Genomic DNA, 22,109 nt, shown 5'->3' with positions numbered 1-22,109 from the left:
CCCATATTTTTGAAAAGATCCGCTGCACGGATCACAAAAGGATAACGCGACGCCCCGACCGTTCTTCTGCAACTCGTTGCATCGGTTTCTGGAACTGCTTTTTCGCGAGGCATTGTGGAGGCAGGTTCGGCCGGTTTTTATACAGGGATTTTTGTGCGATCCCGATCTTTTAGGCGGTTCTGGCCTGTTTTCGTCTGTCACGAACACTTCTCACGATGCAAAAATAAACGAGTAGTGATGCCGGAGTTCAGATGCGATGTAAGAAGTTCGATAATCATATAATGAAACTATTGTATAATTGTGTCCGGTCTTTGTTATGTTTTTTAAATAAATTTTACGTTATATTTGAAGCGTATATATCCTAATCAAATATATACCTATTATCGAAAATATTTCAAAATTAATTTGAATTATATTAATTGAAATATATACAAATTAAAGATATTTCTTTGTGCGCTTAAGACATTCATCTTTTAAAGAAACAATATTACAAAGTAATTTATATTTATCGTCATTTTTCATCGTAAATTCGTGAATGGCTACGCAAACGGCAACGGGTTCTCGTCACGGTAAAAGCCGGCCCTTTTCCCGTATTCATGAAAAGGGACTGGCGAACACAAAAGACATAGAGGGAAGGACACGAGCCATTTCCGCGCACCTTGCACTTTCCGTATTGGCTCGTCTTCGTTGATGCTCCTCGAACGTTAGCTTAACCTTTCGCTCGATCCGAGATAATTTGGAGAAATTACATCACATTGAACGTCCTGTGTTTACTTCAATATTGTCATTGTTGCGTAACGTTAATGGACATTTGCGTCATGTGCAATAACACATTATATAATCAAAAAATATCAAAGACTTGGTGCAGCATAAAGTTAATAAAAGTTGCATCAATTATTTTGTTGGCAGGGCATAACAAATTCCAGGTTTTTCTGTTCACAAAATAATAAGGTTTTGCATAATATAATTTCGTCACTTTTTCAAAAAATCCATATTTCTTTAAAAATCGAAAATAAAACTGACGTAACTCTTTGTTTAGCACTTTATGTTTAAAAAATTACTATAATTTTTTGTTTACCATATATTGATGTACGATGTACATACGATAAGCGCATAAGCGTCGGTTATTGAATCTCAAAGGGTTAAATTCTACCTCACACGAGAGAAAGCGAGAGTACGATCGTCTCTCGTTGGCTCTCGATTTCACTTTCACGCTTGATTTACGCGATGATTCTCGAAGTTTCCAATCCGAGCTGTTTCGGCAACACGGGAGATCGTAACGCTCTAAGAAAAAACGGGGACCGATTTATGTTTCTGTTTACATAGGAAAAAAACTGTGAAGTATATCGATTATATTTATTTGTACAATTGACGTAACAATGCAAATAAAAAGAAAGAAACCGAATAATCATCATCGAATCATCATTATTATCATTAGCTTATTATCTTTAATGTAATAGTTAGGCATTATGCTTTCTATGTATTACAGATAAAAAAATAAATTATTTTTCTTAAAAAATTCAGGTTTGAAGAGCTATAAAGATAGAACATAAATGGTCTGAAGTATATTTAGGCCATAGTATACGTCATTATTTTAAGTCACGTCAGCTCGAAAGTATTTAATTAAAATCCATTACTGTTACACATGAAATTTGTTTCTTCGATCTTGACGCTGCGATGAATTAAGTTAACCACGTGCGAAAGCTATAACAACGCGTTTCAATTAAGACTAGAAGAAAGAGATTTCCCTGACTTACAACCGTCATACTTTCTTCTTGATTAAAATTGCTAATTGCTAATCTTCGCGTGTATGCTCGTTCCGTGTGCTATTATTTTTCCCCAGAACGTCGCGTTTCATTGGGTGCGATATATCTTCTTATCTATCTGGCCACCGGTAACATTAAGATATCAACGATAAATCGTACGAGATCGTCCGCGCGATTGTTTGCGACTTTTTGCAATATTACACTGCGTTCACCTGAATTGTTCGTTCAAGCTCGCCTGTTCTTCGATCAGAAAAACCGCTGAGTAATTTTGGTTATCCGACGACAGTGTTCATATTTCCTGCTATAGTATACATATTTCCTGTCTTCAATTTTGATTTACAAAATGTGTTTTTTTACGTTTTAAAGTATAAAGCGGAGGTCCGACCACTATTTAAAAATCATTTCATAGCGAGAATGAAGCACGATTTAAGCGGTTAATAATTACCGTTAATAATTCTAGATTTATATCTTGTCCAAGCAAGAAAAAAATAAAACAAATGTATTTTCTGATCAGCTGTTACCTCGATCGGATTATATAGATATAGAATATCAGGAAGAAAACTTGTGGCAGTTCAAAGAAAGAAAGAAAGAAAGCATTTCGCAATATTTCTACGATTGTTTTTAATACAACTTGCGAAACAAGAGATAAGACGGTGATCTAAAAACGTATTAATTTATTGACCATTACGACTATCGCACGGTGCATGTTTACGATGCACAGTAGCATTCGAGCGTGGAATTAAAGCATTGAAAATTAGACGGGCCAGTGAAATCGCAATTCTGTTAACAAAACAATAGATAAGATATACAGCATGCGCGAGACGTGTTTGGCAAAAACAAGACCGAGTCAGTAGTTAAATCTGCACTCATGCATCTATATAGGTCTATAGCACGGTATCCTTAAATGCAAGTCTGCGCGCGGCTTGATTTACGTACAAATAAAAAGATGCATTTCCTTTCACGAGCGCAAGGCGAAGATTAAGTCCCGATTATTGCGGTCAAAGCGTCATTAATTCCGCGAGTAATAAAGAGCGAAATAATACAACACGCTTTAATATGAAACGGAAATGCATCCACGTATGCTCCTGGCGAAATAATTGTCTGCATTCACCGTTTACCTTTCGAGATGATCGTACGTCGAAACTTACAGCACCAGATCGCACGTGACTGCAATCTAGTATTTTCCACGGTTCGTTCCAATGCCGGAAACGCTAGATTACCGTTAATTCGTTCCGTGATACCAGCGATATGCTAACTCGGTTATTTTTCTGTCGCGGACGATCTTCGGAAATAATTGAAGCTGCCTTATATGCTGCTTTATATATGTTTAAGCTTGGCCATTACATGTATCAGCGTTAAGATTTCTTATCTGCCGACGAGTTTTTTCTCCTTGAAGATGCTAATTGCATTTTTCTCGAGGAAGTTTTTAAATATGTAGAGTCTTGTACGTAATATTCATGAATTTTTATATAGACGATTTTATGCATTTTTTCCCAAGTGTTAATAAAATGTTTTAAATTTAAATAAATTGTACATTATTGAATTTCAATTATAAATCGTTTATAAATTATTAATAGATTTTATCATATTTTTAAAATTATATCTCAATTGATATCTCAGGATTGCAATAATGTAAGAACGACCGTAAAATATTTAGTCTTTCTTTTGTGTAAAGGTATATACGCCAAAAGAATGAGAAACATTTCCTTTGATCGACACACACGGAGTCATTTGATGACCACAAATAGTTCTCGGAATGATTCTTTCTCCGATTGCGTATTTCCCAGTAAAACTGACTGGATCGCATAAAAATCGCGGCATCGTCCACGATCGCCTGATGTTTGTCGCATAATGACGTGGCGCTCGACGTGGCGTCTTCGCGTCGCTCGTCGAGAATGAAAAACCGCGGAGAGTTGTGGGCCTGAAAGTCTCCCACGTTCTTTCTTCCTCGGCTTTCTGCGAAAAAGAGCAAAGCGGGAGAGAGAGAGCGCGCGGAGGTGGGAGCGCGGGGTCACGACGTGGGGGGAAAAGAAAAAAAAGGAGCAGAGCGAGAGACGCGAGAGACAAAGGAGCCCAGGGAGAGCCCGGGCGGCATGAAAACAGGCGCAGCCCTCCACCGCGAGCGTAAACGCACGTACACGCGCGCGCGTTACAATACAGTGACGCATTGCGGATGGCGCATGCACCCGCGCGTTGTGTATGCAACGGCTGCTCGTAAACGCACGTGTGCTTGCGCCGCGCGCGTCTTTTACCGCGCAGGAAAGTTCTTCGCGGTCACGCGGCCGACCGACGCCTGAATCACGCGTCTTATTTTACGAGCGGTCGGGGCCTCGCACACGCGTATTTTAGTATATCCATATATCATCCCGCGTGTGTTTCACCGCACACGCAGGAGCGTCAATGCCGTCTGACAGCTAGCTGGCACTCCGATAGTTAAATTTCCTTGCCATATTTGAGAAACGTAACCTTCCGCTTGCGCAATTAGTGATATAGCATTTTTGTGAAAGAACGGAAAGAATCGGTGAACCGTACGTATACGTGAAGTCTCGCCGTGAGTGCGGATGCACTGAACGGCTCTCGATTGCGCAGTGCCATTCTCCCGTTTGTAGTCATCCGGGTGTGTGCTTTTGCTCGTTAATTGACGGCTACCAAAATTCATTATAATCGATCTAATTTTAATCAGTTCCGATTTTGATTCTGAACATAAACGAGGTATATTTATTGGCTTATGTCTTTGGTTGACACATTTTTAATGATCAAGCAAAGTTCAGTGTTTTGCAAAGTTTAAAATATTAATTTAAAATATTAATTTATTTTAATATTTTTTTTATAATCTATTTATCGTGCGAACGATTTTTGAATGATTTTTAGTTGCCGCAATTGTTAAGGCCGTGAGTCATGCCACTTTGCTTCTCGACGACTCGAATGGACGGATGAATACGGGCCTAAGTCGCGTCATCTGCTTTCATTGCTTGTTCGCTCATCAAAACTGATTGCAATAACGATGGCTTGTCGCGTATATTCGGTAGCTATCAGCTCGGTGTGGTTCACGGGGATAAATTTAGCATGCAGCATTGGCACGACGATCAACTCCCACCGCTCTATTGTTCCATCACATTGTTCTTTATCGCGAATCGGCGCACGAATGAGGAGTTTCCTCGTGAGACCAGAAGAGGAAAAAGATGTTACTTTCCTCGCACGTCGGGCGCGCGCGTATTATGCGCCGCGCGCACGATCGTGCGCGCGTTGCACTTTGCACGTGAATTGCCGCGCCGCGCCGATGCGCCCGACGCATCTCGAACGTCTCGCGAACTCGGGAATGTCGGTGCTTAATTCCCGATTAATTTGCATGCGATACGATCTTTCAGAGACTAATTGAATTCATCGGGGATCCACGGCACAAGGATAGCCACGGCTTATGTATTATGCATAACCGCTCCTGATTTATTTACCTTATTCGTTTATATCTTAGACGCGTTGCTTGCTTTTATAGTTACATCATGATTTTTTAGTCGATATTACATCTTTTTGCGATCTGGGTAATTCTCGGTATATGTATATATAGTATGAGGATCCACAACGAGACTAAATTGAAAGTCGAAGATTTTTTAAATTTATCTTTTATGTTGAATTATTACCAATTGTTGTCAATTTGTAATGTTTTCGATGAACGCTTTATTTTATAGCATGCATGCAATTAAACTAAGAGCGCATATATTCAATTTATTCTTCTTTAATTTATTCATTATATTTAATTAAATGATTAATTGATAATTTTGAAATTGAGTCGGCATTTAATCTTATGGCATAATGATTAAATAAAATATTCAATATCCATCGGAATACTTTAGAAAAATTAAATTGAACGGTAAAAAATACAAATTATTTAGGGCCGGTTGTTCCAACCTATTGGTAAGCTAACTAATAGTTAAATAATATGTCTATCTTTGTCTAATGTAAAGGATAAACAAAGACATATATGATTTAATTATTATTAAGTAGTTTACCAACAGGTTGGAACAACCGGCCCTTAATATTATAATTTTTTAACTAGCTTTACTCAAAACTCAATTTTGTCGTACTAATGAAATAAAATCAAATTTCTGACATTTATGTCTGATACAATTAAACTGAATCTTGAAAAATATATTTCGTTAATAACACAGCAGAGAGGCGTTGCTTCCCGCGCGACGATATTTCTATTATTTCATCCACTTAATGACGAGTCACGAGGAAAACGGTGGAATGCGTAACAAACGTACCGTGTCCATTTTTTCCGCTAATTGCGAGAAGAAGAAATGAGCGCCGACGGATTGTACAGGGCGTGACCCTTACTTGAGTTTAGTCGAGAGTACCTTAAATTATAGTGTCTTCCGCTGTACGAGCGTCGATTTAATGCACCTTGAAGTCATTAGCGCGCTACGCCGATGAGCCTGAATCACGCGGCGACGTATTTCGCGAGCAATTAAACCTTACCCGTGTTCACGGGCGCGCGCAGGAACGCGACGGAGGAAAAAATGTCGCCGGTTCCTGCGCGATTATTCAACCGTGGCTGGCCGCTGACTATATATATACACGTGTTGTCGCGCATTGTCGACCGTACGGTAATTCTCGTGAAACACACGCGGCACTATGATTACAAATTTGCTAACGTGAATTTATGACGAACCCTTGAACCCTGAGATGACGGAATATGCAAAATATCAACTGTTACGAATGTCAGAAATATGACATTCGAAAATTGTTGCCTTTCGACGCGCGCTTTTCTGCATTGCCTTTTCTCCCACTTGACAATGAGATATTTTTCGTCGTATTAATTATGCTATATTTTAACATATTTTAATATAGAAATGGAAATTGATATCTTTTTCGGAGAACAAATTAGCATACATCCAACCATAATTTATAAGCTGAGTGGAAAATAACAGATACACAAAATATTATAAGATATCTTAACGACTGTATATGAATAACGCATAAATATCGTTAAAAATATATACTGAGACACAATTCCACGAACAGTTTTACAGAGCGTTATTTATGGCGAGTCAGTTTAATAGAGTTGCACACAACTCGCCGTATTGTTTTCTTCTAAATTATGATCCTTTGGTGATTGTATATTATTCATCAGTAACGTATTTCATGAAGCTTCAACTTCACCGATTGAACGTCCTACACACATAATGCACACGTCCTACACGTGCAAGTCCATGTGCAGGCAATCGTGACCGACTGAACCGTGACTGATCCTTGACGGCACGATGACAGTGTCAACAACCGCTGTAGCTTGCAATAACCCATTCGCATTATTACTCTCTATTACTCTACGATTTATAATCTGTCCCAAAAAGAGTTTAATAACCTGAAGATTAACTAACTCTCATTGCTGTCAGTAAAGGGATGAGGAATTGTAAGTAATGCATGTTCTTCTGAATCATTCTAAATTATCGATTTTCTTTGCAACCATTATGTAGTTCATAATTCTCTCATAATTCTCTAAGAATAAAGCTACTACTTTTACTTGAAAGGAAAAGAGAAAGTCCAAACTTTTTTTAATTTTTTTTACGCGTTATTTTTACTTTTTACTCTTTAAGTATCTTTCAAAACTAATTTTACCAAATATTATGTTTATTACGAGAAACGATTATACTTGAAAATGTGATATTTTAACCTATTTTAAAAAAATAAAAAATATAAAAAATTCATTTAATACATCAGAGGAACATGTAGGGTTATAGATTCTATTAAGCAAGAGTTATCCGTTAGAACAAGAGTCCGTTTCCTTATTACCCACTTTATTATCTAACATGTTCTGGTACAATGTAACATGTAACAAGTATCAAATATTACTGCATTAGATTCATCGCAGATAAACTAGAGAATGTCGAGTAAGGAGCACTAAATCACCGATAAAATCTGACACATCTCATATCGTAACTTTACTTAACACGATTACCGACTACTAGTCTTCATTTTAACATACTAGACACTGCAGACGCGCGCTACGCGCGCGCTATTTATCTTTAACATTTCACTATTAACCCTATTATACACAACTGTCAAAATATACAATGACAGCTGCAAATGAAGTAAGCGCAGCAAGAAAACCAATCGGCATCGCGGAAAAGCGGCAACAATAAACTTCACATCTCCTTTTTAGAAAAGGATTGCTCTCACGTGCGCATCTTGTTTTTGCTGCGAGACGATATTTGTTCTTTAGAGACGAGCATTTACAAAATATGCGATCCTTTTCCCTGATCTTCGATTTCGATGTTTTTATTGTACAATAACGGTGCAACGCTCTCACCTATCGGAATTTCTACGCGATTTCTTTACGAGAAATATTCCCTTACGTGGGCGGACGAGTCACCGACGATCGCTGCAATAGTTTGAGCGTGCGACCATCTAGTTTCGATCGTTCGCTCGCTCTCTTTACAGTCGGTGGCGTTTCGTTATTACCGGCGTGCGAAGGAAAAAGCGGCGAACCGATGAGCTGAGTGAACCGTGACCGAAACGTGAAAACCACCGCGTGAAAAGCCCGCGGTTCTCTAATTCCAGGCTGATACAATGGAAAACACTTCCGCGAAACGCAACGCGCGGCTCCGCAACGTGTGTTGCGAAGGCCGCCACGTGGAAAGTTCGCGGAAAGCCACTGAATCGCGATTACCTCGCTCAGGCCGAGCGCACTCGCGCGTTTCTATCGAAGAGGAAAGGCGGCAATGGCATCAGCCATCAGCTGTCCGATCTAGAGAGAATGTCCGTATAAATATAAATCAGGAAATGATTATTACAAGTTTGTTTTAGCTTTTTTTTACTGCTGTTTAACTTAATATTCTAAATATTGATAAACGAACGCAACATCGAATGAAGACTCGATGAAGAAATATAAGTGTGTGACGATCGCTAAAAATACGCATTTATATTCATATTCAGAGAAGCGTTATCGCAAATGATTAATCCAGCGATGATTCATGCTCGCTTTCAGCGAAAAAATCTGATGCGGTATACTTTCGCCGTTTCATCGTCGTGATACCCGCGCGGTATAATTGCAGCCCCGATCCTCATTGTTACCGCGAATAATTGATATGGCCACGATGGCTGGCAGTGAGTATACATCCTAAAGGATTTTTACAGAGACAGATCGATTTTCATAACCGGAGCTACAGGTTTCGTGGGCAAGGTTCTTGTCTTCTTCTTTGGCAGCTTTTTGAGAAACTACAGCGGGATTCACCTGGCGAGCTTACCAAAATCATACCCGTGGCTGGCGACATTACGGAATCGGAGGACGATTTCGGTCGACGACCAAAATATGTTAATATACGATACATATTTTGGTCGTCGACTGAGATCGTCTTTCATTCAGCGGCTACCGTAAAATTCGACGAGGGTTTGAAGCTTTCGGTCACCATAAATATGTTTGGGCACCAAAAGATTGGTCCGGTTATGTAACCGCACGTACAATGTGGAGATAAGAGTGGGATTCTTTCTTTTCGAATTGCTCGATTTAAACTGTCAAACCTCCGCGTCGAGCCGGATTGACTTGCAGTCGTAAATTGAATTCGTGTAAATCAAAGACAAATTGTCTGTAGTAATCTCATTTTTTTACGAATGTGCTCTTAGTGTCTTTTATACGGTTATATTATTAAATACATGTTTCAGTTTTTTAAATTGGTACTGCGTGCCAATATGGACTTTGTCGGGCTTAAAACGCAATTGTGTAAACTGAAACTAAAAATAACATATTTTATATTAATTTGATATTGTCAAGTAAAATAATATACTAGAAGAATATTTATAACAGTTATACAAATTTATATGGATAGATCCATTATAGAATATATATTCATATATGATTATCTTTAACCTTATAAATATACTTTTACATGATCACACATGATAATAGTGTATAAAACCATATATGACTATATAAAGTTATACTTAAAGAGATTTAGCCATATAATATTGTTCAAGATTATTTTTCCATTTCTTATATGACCATATATAATTATATATTTACTAATATGAACAAATAAGAGGTATTTTTTCCCGAGTATATAATTATATATGGTTATATATGGCCATATAATATTGTTTAAGATTATATTTTCCTTTTCTTATATATGTGATTATATATAATCATATTTCTACTAACATAAACTAATATAAACCAATATGAATAAATAAGAGCTTTTTTTCCCGGGGAAGGTTTACAATGTTTACATCTCTACCTCATCTCGAAAGATACACCCTCGAGCATCTTTTTCACGCGATACGACGCAATACGCTTACGCGCACGGACGCGGTAACGTGCTATTACATTCTGATTATTCGAGCATAAATTATGCGATTCAATCGGTTACCCCCGAGTTTCCTAATCATTTTTCTCGTCTTTCACCTCGCCTTCGATCTTGGGAGTGTTTTTCCCGCCCGCGAGGCGGAGGAGGAGGAGGAGGGAAAAAAGAAATTAAAGTTCACAACTAAGCGTATACTTTCACTTTTCGCCGTGTGCATATACGACACGCTCGCGCGCGGGATAATTGCGCCAAGTGCGCGCAAAGTTGCATTGTTGCGGTACGGAGGCGCGCGCTACACGACGCGCGCTCCGGTTTCCGCGTGCGGTTTCTTTATATGACTCGGACGCAGCCCGCGCTACCGAGTTCGTGATTCATATATCAAGTCTTTATTCACCGCGCACTCTGATCAGTCAGTCTCATACGCGTGCACCGTGCAAGGTTCACGGAGGAAGTAGAGTGGAAAGCCGCACTTCTCGTATTGGCGAATGCTAATCTTGGCAATCTTTTTTTCCCCGAAAGCCACCACTGTGCGTCGTAAATCAACGTCTGCGGCGGTGTAAATGCGTAGTGAGTGGAACTTTTGGGTAATTTGCGCGTATCTGGAACATCGACTTATTATTGACAAGACTTTGTCTGCATTTAATTATTGATGACGATAGTTTCTAAATAATCTGATTTTTATTATATTATTCAGGAAATATTATTCAGTTTTTTTAAATTTAAATAAACATGTTGTAATTTTAAAAGTTTTTGGTGTTAAATATCCAAATTCTATTTAAGTTTATCTATATTTAAAATTTATGAAGAACAACATTTTATTGTTATTTATCTCATAAAGTCTTTAACCTTTTATAACAAAGAGCTATAAATAACTTGAAGTCACCGTTGTTCGTCTTCAGTCTGTCTTCTAGTGATTCAGAGAACCGCAGGACTTTCGAGATTGTCCATGTATCAGAAGTGCTACTAGTTTGAAATTTGTATGCAGTTCTCTCAGACTTGTAACGCGACTTGTTTTCGCTTCGCACGCCTTATGCGCGAGAACCTCGCAAAAAGAAAAAAAAAGCGGTGCGGGAGAGTTTCAAGGGGCGACACGCTCTTCTGGGCCGGAAAACGAAATGCTCGCCGGTTCTCTCGTGTTTCTTTTGTCCGCTCGTCGATGAGTGAAAGACGAGGAAGAAAGAAAAGGGCTATGTAGGGGATGTCAAGGATAAGGGAAAGAGAGCGAGAAGGAAAAAGTAATTTATTTATTATTTCGAGGTATCATGTTGGAATAAGTACAACTACGTATATGAACGTAAGAATTATTTCTAAAAGGTAGAAAGGAAACGCAATTTTCTTGGAACTCGGGATTAAAATATATATCATTATATGACTTAATAGGAAAAAATCGAATTTATTTTTAAAACAAGTGACAAAAAGAACGAAATCCAATTTCAAATATTGTTTCTATTCGTGACCAATACCTACCGATCTAATTGATTTCGATCGATAATCATTGTCGATCGATTGCTGTGCACAATTCGCGCGTGCAAATAATATATTGCATGCTATATCTGTGTTGAAAGTCTAATCGAAAGGTCAATCGCAGTCGAGCACGACGTTAATCAGGTGTCAAAAAATGTGCATACTTATAATTGATCTGGTGTTCTTTCGTAAATTTTTAATGTAACTATGAACTTAATGGAGCAAAACGTCATTGACAATTTATTTGAGATTTTAGTTGCGTCGTAATCAATTCATAACATAAAATTCTTAAAAACTGACGAAAGTGAACTGACTGTGAAAATTTACATCGACAATATAACACGAATTATATTTAATATTGAATCACCACTGATAAATTATCATAAATGTATCATGTAAGCATTACGAGCAACTATGACGAGTACGTGCGATTAAAAGGAAAGAATATAATGACTGTAAAGCCATGTGAAGCTCCGTTAATGTACTCGAGATAATGAGGCGCGAGAAGGGAGTGAATATTTTATTGTAATATTGTAAAAGCACAAGGGTCCTTTGGGCCAAAGGACAGGCAGCTGGCGATCAACACAGAAATTCAAGACGGACGTCGGGACGGTTCTATGCCGGACAAGCGAATAATTAGGATAATTAGGAGTCCCGACGATACGCTGTGCCGTACTTACGTAAGAATCAGTGCGCGAAGCGCCGCTGTTCCATTCAGTCGGTCGACCGGCCGGCGCCATACTCGTTCTTCAGTCGCTCTCTTTCTCTCCCTCCATCTCGAGTCTTCTGCCTCGTTCTCTACGTTACTTTCACCTTTGACCTTCGAGATCCACGTTCTTTAACCTGCGAGTACGTGCGCGGTTTCTTCTAACGTGAATACGCGCCTTGAAGCGATTGAGCGCGGTCACGTCTTCTTTCCCAGTTGAAAGTTATAATTAAATACAATAATCTTAATTAAGTGGAACATACACGCGAATCTTTTAATCATTTAATTCTGAACTGTTAATTTTCAATTCGCGATTTCGCAAAAAAGAGTGGATAATTTTTACTAATAATTGATAATGCTTGTGTAATAAAAAACAACTCGTGCGTTCGCGTAAAAGAGTCACGGTACGTCTCGCTCTGCGCGTAATACTTGGCGCGAGACACTACCGTGTCTCTTGATACGCGTGTGCTGTCTTTATGAAATTGTTAAATTATTCGCTATTGACACGTACTTTTTAACGAAGATAATTGATTTTTATTTGTATATTTCGTTTCTTCAAAATGTATGCAGCCTGGCAGCCAAAAAAACCTTTACGGTATGACACATACCGTAGTTTAAACAAATCGTCTATTAATACTTCACTATTCCACGAGCATACTTTCACTATCGACCAACCTTGAATATCTAATTCTTCGAACATCACGCGTTTTTATCTTCGTTAGGATAATATAAAGTGAAATCGACGCATAAGCTATCTTCGTTTTTCTTTTTTTTTTCGGACGTTGCAGACGTAAATATTTTATGTGCATTTTATGAATCAATATAGAATGATGCTCGTATCATTTTCAATTTATGTAAGATCTTAACGGGTAAGTTTCTCCACGTTGATGAGAATGATGGGTTTACCTTTGACCTATCATATCCACGTTTTTGATCTCTCGAAATGGCACGTGTCATTCTCGTACGAAGGGAACTACTTCGACACACGTATTGTCATTAACGTCTCTTGTGTGATTTCGACACTCTCATAGACAGTTATGACATTTCTAATAGTTATTACATCCACACGCCGAGGATCTGACAAAGGGTATAATAATGCATTTCAATTACAAAAGTTTTAAGTCATTTACGTCATAGATATTGAAGATAAATTGTCTTTAGTTATAAAAAATTTTTATTAAAAATTATATTTCGCAGTTACTCGCAGATCGAATTTTATCGCTGGACTTTGACAAAAGCTTTTTTATCTTGATTAATTTATGCACTTTAAATTTCGAAACATCTGATAATTTTCAATGAAGTATGATGACATGTAATTGTAACAAGATTTTTCGAAGTTTTATTTTTACGTGATTTTTAAAAGGATCATAATGTGAAATATTACTGTGAGATCCTTCGTAGTAGTCATACTTTACTATTCGTTATAATCACATCAACACTGTTGGCAAGAGAATGACGCGACGCGATTCGCGCTATCGCTTTCCATTGCTTTATTTACTGTAAGGGTATTGAACATAAGAATTATCGTTTCTTTATTGAAAATCACTATCGCAGAGATATTGAAAATTATCTTTCCGTCAGCCCTGGCATATAAATGCTCATGAATCATACATATGTCGTGTCAGGAGACGCGCGCATCACGCCACTTTCGCAAAACCAACTTGCCCCCGCTGTTAAGATCGATATCTACAAACAGAGACTGTTAAATAATCGTCATTGTTCAACACTCGATACGTGGAACGCGATGCGCGATGCGAATATTAAGTTCGCCAAGTGAGTAAGAGGGCAAATAAAGCGGAACTAGTAACACACGCCGGCTATAATTGAACACACTGCCGGTGTCGTTCTGTGCATTCAAACTAATAACGTTTGAAGAATGCAGATAAGGATAAATACGATTGAATAGAATTAAGATTATGCTGTAGTCTGATACAAAATGTATATTTTCATCTTAAATTACTGCATATTTTCAGAAGATATGGAAAAGTATCATAGAAGATCTTTAGATACAAAAAAAGGGAAAATATTTTTTTAACTCTTCTAAAAAAATATATTTTTTTGTATAATTGTTATTCGTATCATAAATTTTAACCCTTAAATGCGCAATTTTTTTTTAACATTTTGAGTATTTTTTTTAAATAAATAACGACTGCCTGTCTAAGGAATCCTAAAAAAATATTTAAAGGATTCTTCTTTACTAATTTGAACCCTTTACAGATGGGAAGGCCCAGAAGGGTCTTCCCATCCAGAAGAGAAAAACGAGCTAGAGGGAAGCTCTTTACAAAGCGCGTTCAGTTCGAACTTCATAAGGGAGAATAAACGGAGCATCGAAAAGTCGCTTTGCATATATGCAAAGCTGCACACTTAAGGATTAAGCTGTATCATCCAGAACTGATGAAATCTTTGTATTTTCACGGACAAACAGGCCATATTTTAAAGTCTAATATTAACATCTTAGCTGCAAAAATCGGCAAATAAGATATTCGATAAAACGCACAAGGCTTGAAAGGAAAATATCAATATTTTTTCACGAAAAATAAAAATTATTAATAAAATATAAAACTTTCAAAAGCAAAATAGTTTTTCCATGAGAGGAAGAGTACAAAATGTACACTTTCATCTTATAATACCGTTATTTTTCATGCATAAAAATAATTTGGTTCAAGTTCAAGTGGCACTGCTTTATATCTCAGAGTAAGCTTAATAATAGACCCTGTTTTTATCGGTCTCACGTTTCGTCAGCAAAATGAATGAACGGGACTCGCCACGTGTGTCGCAACGTATGTAAAAATTAACTTCGCGGAATTGCACTTTCGTCTTTAAATAATTGAAAACACAGTTTACGCCGCGCTTTTTCGGGACGAGTTAGTCTATTATAGTGATTCATCGACGATGGTGGAGGAAACGCCGCTCGTAACCATACGTCGTCGGCTTCGTAGGATCGCAACATCTACGAAGAAAATCCAACCGGTTTATTTTTTCTCTTACCGATATAGGCGGTACTTCCTCTCACCATAGGCGCCTACGGAGCGCACACAGTCAAAAGTCTGTGCTAGAAGTATATACGGTGCTTTAACAGGCAGAATCTATTTCCGGGAAAAACTTTCAAACCAATCTTTTCTTCTTCCTGTTTTAATAAAAAGATTAATCTGTATGCATTTTATATATTTCTATATATACTACATGTATATTTGTATATTTATTACATATATAGAATTCATGTAAAGAATAATTTTAAGATTTAATTATTTGAAATCAAATTTATGAAAATCTCACGCTTGTTTAAGCAGCTAGCTATTTGAAATTAATAAAAAATACTCTATACTAAAAAAGGTCACAATAATTATTATAATATATTATAATATATGTTTATTTTTTAAGCGACTTATTCTATTAGGAATATATTGAATATTCATCAAAGTTTCAGAAATTTGTAAAAACTAATTAGTTAGGCTGTGTTATAATTATTTGGGACATAGCAATATTCAGAGAAACATGAGTTGCTGAAAATAATCATTTCCTGATATAACTGACTCTTTGATTTAACAAAATTTTAAATTATTATAGCTGTCAAGAAAAGTAATTAATATTTAAAGCGTAACGATTATAAATGATGAAATAATTCCTTTGTAACCGTAATTGCTCTCAAAAGGAAACTTAATATTAATATGTTTAAAATACAAACTAATAAGTACAAATTGATTAATATGAGTTTTCAACTTTCGTAGTCATAAATCGTTCCTTGCTTAGAACAACTCTCAGCCTGGAGCATGACTTTGTCTCAACACTCATAATATCAAAAATAGACAATATTCTTCTGGAGAATACGCAAATCGCCGTGATTAGATACGCGATATATTCTTGTCGGTGTACGTATATGCGTGCGGCGCGAAGATTTATGCATACTCGTAATCACGAGTACGCATACACGTACGCGCACGCGTGAACGATAAAATGGGCGCGCGTGTGCGTGCGGACGATTACCGGCGACCGTGCGCTTACGATAAACACACACTTTAACATATGGAGACTCGGTGGGAATAATTACGAGAGAAGGAGAAGAAGAAGTGTGCGGATATACGCGCGCGCGCGCGTGTGTGCGTGTGCTCTGCGCTCGTATACTGACAAATGAAACAAACAAATTCGCTCTGGCACGTATGCGCACGTGCTGGTGGAAATTTCCAGATACTCGTGAATCCCCCTGCGTGCGATCTCACGCTCGGAAAAACGTCGGATTTTTTCTGCATATGTCATCGAGCGCGTAACTGTAACTGATAATTAGTCGGATATGTCGTCTCTCTGACGAGACGGAATGGAAGAAAGTTGCGTGGTAGCAATTTATTGCAGTTTGTCTCAATGTTCGTCATTCATTGGCAATAAATCGCTTGCCAGCAAAGATAGCAAAATCTGAGCAAAAATGATAAACTTGCGAAAAACAGACAGATAATTTTAATAATACGCTAATAGTGTTCGTGACTGAGTCAATTATTTGTAAAATATTTTTCACGTAACAGCTTTCTTTTTAAATAACAGTTTATTTCACGTACATCTTTAAGAATCGAATGAGAAAATCCTTGCTTGCAGCTAATACGGAAGGCTTAGGAATCTAATCGTCATGGGGCAACAAACCTATTATAGAATCTAATAATACACAAAGTCGTTTTAAAAGTTTAATGGGATTAATAGTATTATGCTGGTGCTCGTTCGATTTTTCTGTGATATTTCACTATCCAAGTCCCGTTTTCATTGTTTTCTACATTAAAGTACAGCCAAAAGGAGCAATTACTATCGTCAAAGTCGCTGATCCCTGACGTAATAAAATCTCGATAATCACGCCTATCGATTATGCGATATAAAGAAGATTAAAAGTTCAATTGATCTACGACGATAACATCTTCGTGATAATATCTAGGCGTTCTGAATTGTTCAATATTACACGCGGTAAGAGATGATTATTGCTCATAAAAGAAAAAAAACGAGGTGTGGGAGATATTACGCTATTCCCTCGATGATTAATGATGCAATTAAGTGACGCAAAACTTGCGTTACTATGCAGATATATATTTTTAATAGACTTTTTTATATGAAAAACTCTTTAAAAAATTTATGAATCTTGGTGCTCTGACGTCGACTCGCCTCTCGTTGATTGGTTATTATTTATCGCTACGTCGTTTTTGTACGCGTCACGTCTCGCTCAAGTTATTTTTTAGTCGGGCTACATGTGATTATTGTACTCTCGTACTTTACGTGACTTATCGTATCATTAAGCTCGCAACATTGCGTAAATATTGAAAAAGATCATTAACATATGAGTACTCATGCTGCTGATGGTCATATAGTAATATTCTGAAATTTTCCACGCGATTGTTATTTTAACATTTATCTCTTTTCTATTTGATTCAAGATTTTATTTGAAAAATTCTAAACGTATATATATATATATGTATATTGAGGCAGACACTATAGTGCTCTTAAGATATATAATACATGTCGCATCGCGTTAATTCAAAGCACATTAGAAACCCGTATAAAGCTGGCGCCACATAACTTATGATAATACTGTTTTTCTCAAGAGGTGTCTCGTGCGATGAATCAGAGCGACCTATTCGAACATGACTTCTTGAAGCGTGTAGTTGTTCGACAATAATAGTAATTGCTGTCGCCAGAGAAGCTACATACGTGATTCCGGGAAATACGAGTAGGATGTACGAGGCGTTTCGCCGATGCCCTTTCGTGCCCATCAATCTTTGTGAAAGACCGTATCGAATTAGTCAACAGTATAATAAATGAATCGCTCCACTGTGAGATTCGTATTTCTTACATTAGACACGCATCTCTCGATGATTTATTCTTAATAGCGAAACATGTCATATCAGAATTGAACTAGCTCTTTGGTAAGAATCTTGTTACTTTTTAATCGTAAACTGTTTCCTTTATTTTTCCAAGATAATATATGGAAAATAGTATAGCTTGGGACATAGTACAATGTTCGTCATATTAAGTAGCAATTTATAAATGTTTTGACTCACAACAATGTTTTGGCTTAAAAATAAGAATATGAGCTCGTGCAAAGACTCGGTAAAGATTCTTGCAAAAGAATAATCAAATTTCTAACCAGAATAACAAAAATTTTTTACTTTGAGTGATTCGAAAGATTAGAAATGACTTCTTATATATCTGTTTGCTTTTCAGTTATCGTAATTTATCATTCTTTAAGAGATTTATCGTTTTTTAAATCTAAAATTAACAGTTATCAATTTATCTTTATTTTTGTTATTGAAGTAATTAAGGAAAATATTGTCTACACGACCGGAAGAAAAATCTAGGTTAAATAAAAACCTTTTTTTTTTTTTTTTTTTTTGGAACAAATTGTTGCAATCGCAGTTGAAGTGGCATCACTTCAGATACACTATACGGTTTTATCTGACTCTGTTTATTTTCTATTTTCTATTATCTATTGACTACGCCGGATGGGGAGAGATAAGGGCTTATAAATGAGATCTTATTGAGGTTTTTTGATATGCCTGTGCTATAAGTTTATTTTAGTACGTTGAACCGTGTTATCATTTTTGCCCGATAAAGATATTTATTCGTTATTTTAATTGTGATAATCTCGAGATTGTGTTGGCTATATTTTATATCATTAAATTTTATATAGAACATTGCATAAGACTGTAATTTAAATTAATCTTTAATTCGACAATAATTACTTTATATTTAAAAAAAATGTTTTATACAATCCATATGAATATTATTGATCATTGTAAAAAGTGATATTCGCGTATAGAACAATATCGAATATATTAACAAATTGCGCTACTTTATGAAATCAATAATGTATTCGATGTTATTCTATTATATTAAACAAACATCATCTTTGGTTTAATTTAATTGTACAATCACGACAGCACAAATATCGGTATGCATTGTATGAGAAATTGTTCAAAATTGAAGTGAAAGTCGAGTTAAAGCGCGTTGTACTTAAGTATAATTATAGAACTTTCAACACTTTCGAATCTTCTCAAAGTTTATCTGCTACTTGCATAAGCCATTGTCGCAACGTCTGCTTTCCGTTTTCTAGCAAACGACGCATTGTTTGACTCCCCATTGAAACGAATGATCGTGCCAGTGCAGCGGCGACAGCCTGCCGCCGGGTCTGTTCGACACGCTATCTCACTGGCACGATGACGTCGCGAAATTGTCAAGCCTCGGTTATCATCCGCGCCGCCATTTCAAGCATCAAATTACTCGCGCGGCATCTCTCCGTTTACCCTCCTGATAACGCGTCCATCATCGCGATGTGTCGGGCGTGAATAACTGCAATTTCGGAATTGTATGAGTTAACCGAACACGCTCCTTCCTGTCTGATTACAGAATGCGGGCTCGACTAAGGCGAAGGAGCCTCCGTCATCTCCAACGACGACGAGCACCACGAATGGTAGCACCGCCGGCGGCAACCACGTCGGCAACGGACACGCGCCTCTGAAACGCAGCTACACCTCCTTGATGACCACGTTAATCGAGCAACATCGAAAGCTGGACCGTAGCGTGAGCGAGCCGACGTCGCGCTACAAGACGGAGCTCTGCCGACCGTACGAAGAGAGTGGCTCGTGTAAGTACGGCGATAAGTGCCAGTTCGCGCATGGTTTTGGCGAGTTGCGCAACTTGGCGCGCCACCCGAAGTACAAGACCGAGCTGTGCCGTACCTTCCACACGATTGGCTTCTGCCCGTACGGCCCGCGCTGCCACTTCATCCACAATTTCGAGGAGGCGCGTATACACAATCAGAAGGTGAGCGCCCAGCTGGGCTCGACGCAGCCCAACCTAATGGGTTTGAATCCGCTGATGAGCGCGGCGGCCGCCGCTGCAGTAGCGTCCGCGGCCGGCAACGGCACCGCCGCGAACAACAGTGCCACTGCCAATAATGTCAGCGTCAACGTCAGCCTGCTCGAGCAACTCGCCGCGTCGTCCCACGTGGCCGTGGCCGCGGCGGCCGCTGCCACCACGTCGAACCTTATGCGAACGAATTCGTTGAGCCTCGGTAGTACCAACGCGAACGGCTTCAATCAGCCGCCGTTGCTGCGAACATCGTCGCTGAGCCTGGCCACGAATCATCATCACGCGGTACACCATCATCAGGTGAACGCTATGAACTCGGTAATCGGGGCGACGAAGCCGAAACCGCTCAATCTTAGCCCGACGTTCTCGCTCGGCAGTTCTGCCGACTCGGTCTCGCCGTCGTCTAGCCTCAGTCAGTCGCCGACGAACTCCATGGCGAGCTTCTTCAGCGACGACTGCAGCCAGCAAACGGTCTCATGCACGAATCTGCAGACGACACCGTTCAGTTTCGGTCAGGACTTCAGTCTGCTTGCCTGTTCGAGACAGAGCCCGAGCCCGCGCAACAATGGGGTATGCAGTCCACTCGCCTCCGACGAGGTATCACCCAGAACCCCCTCCCCGTTGTCACCTAACACGGAGTCCAGGTTGCCGGTCTTTAACAGGATCAGTAACGCCCTGGACAGTTTCGATAACCTCAAGATCTAGAGAGCGGTCGCCGCGCGAACCGTAAAGAAGAGAGACGCGAATTCTCGGCGAGTTTCGCGCTAGGAATAGAAAGGAAAAGGAGGATTTTCATGTGGATTGACTCGAGTTTTCGACGATAGCTTCTCCGCAGTGGATTCTGTCAGTGGAATTAACGTCTTTTTTCTTTTTTTTTTTTTACATATGCGGTATCGCCGTGACGCGGTAGCTCTTTACCCGCCATCGGCCGTTTTCTTGAGAAGCATTTTAGGCACACGTCAGGTTTCATTATCCTTGAACTAGCATCCTTTCCTCTCCTTTTTTATATATTATTATAACCATAATTTTCATATATATCATCGTACTATTGTAATATATTACTATATTACTACATATTATTATATTATCATATAATTATTGATACATATTTATCATCTTATATATTCTTTCTTTTTCTTCTTCTTTCTCATATTCTATCGTTAGATGCGAGTGACTTTTTAGCAGAAAAGTCAGCCCGGAAAGTCTCAGTCCGCTCATTTAGGCTCGAAAATGAAAATGGTTGGAGGACGATATTGAGAAAAGGGAGAGAGGGGTCTGTGGATGGGTCAGTAGGTGACAGAGGATACCAAGCGTAAATTTATTCCGAAACGTGACTTTCTTCCGAGCAAGTTGTTCATTGATCTCACTTGGTGGATCCTCATTACGCCTCCCGGTTCCCACGAGCCCGCTGTCCGCGTCCGCCGCCTCCTTCCGTTGAATTTTTCGAGCTATACGAGTATAGCGTCGCTAAATCCGGGGCAGGTAAAATGTTGCAATATCCAAATAACACATGTACGATTACGTTTTGTCGAGTTTCTTCTCCGGAGGAGGAAGGGTGGGGAAAGTTGTCTCGAGAGTGAAAGGAGAGGTGAGAATAAGCACTCCAGCGAGCGAGCGAAAGAACGAGAGAAAGAGCGAGTGGAAGGAGTGTATGACAGAGTGGATGAGTGAGTGAGTGAGTGATTGAATGAGAGAGAGAGATATATATATATATGTGTGAAGCCAATTAACGCGCACTGCAAACGGCGTCGTTTGCCGCAAAAAACGGTAAAATTACATTTCTGAATTGAGCATGATTTATCGCGACTGTCACTTTTATCGCTGTCGTTCTTATATAAGCGATGTCGCTTGGTCCCGAAATATGGAAATATTTAGCATATTGCGGATGAACGAGATCGATCGGCGGCGTGAATTCGTGACGATATGTTTCCAGCTCCGCTTGTTTTATGTTCGTGTAACGCGAGAATGCTTCAGTACGTTGTTGTATTATTGAACACATGCGCAACCTTGCTTAGAACAAAAGGTTTTGTTCGTGATGAT

General features: G+C 38.6%; 1 protein-coding gene across 1 annotated transcript in view; it reads left to right on the top strand.

Annotated features, from left to right (window-relative positions):
* LOC112460693 (protein TIS11) overlaps positions 1–21,135 on the top strand; it is a 30,732-nt gene extending 9,597 nt beyond the window's left edge. Inside the window, exon 2 of the mRNA XM_025025489.1 lies at positions 19,605–21,135. Within this exon, the coding sequence (XP_024881257.1) occupies positions 19,605–20,774 (1,170 nt within the window). The 3' untranslated portion in view covers positions 20,775–21,135. The remainder of the gene's footprint in view (positions 1–19,604) is intronic.
* The last annotated feature ends 974 nt before the right edge of the window (positions 21,136–22,109 follow it).

This window comes from Temnothorax curvispinosus, unplaced genomic scaffold (genome assembly GCF_003070985.1).
Source record: "Temnothorax curvispinosus isolate PA1 unplaced genomic scaffold, ASM307098v1 QBEX01010743.1, whole genome shotgun sequence".
Classification (NCBI taxonomy): domain Eukaryota; kingdom Metazoa; phylum Arthropoda; class Insecta; order Hymenoptera; family Formicidae; genus Temnothorax; species Temnothorax curvispinosus.
The sequence above is the reverse complement of the archived record's forward strand: the minus strand, read 5'-3'. Positions and strand labels throughout refer to the sequence as shown.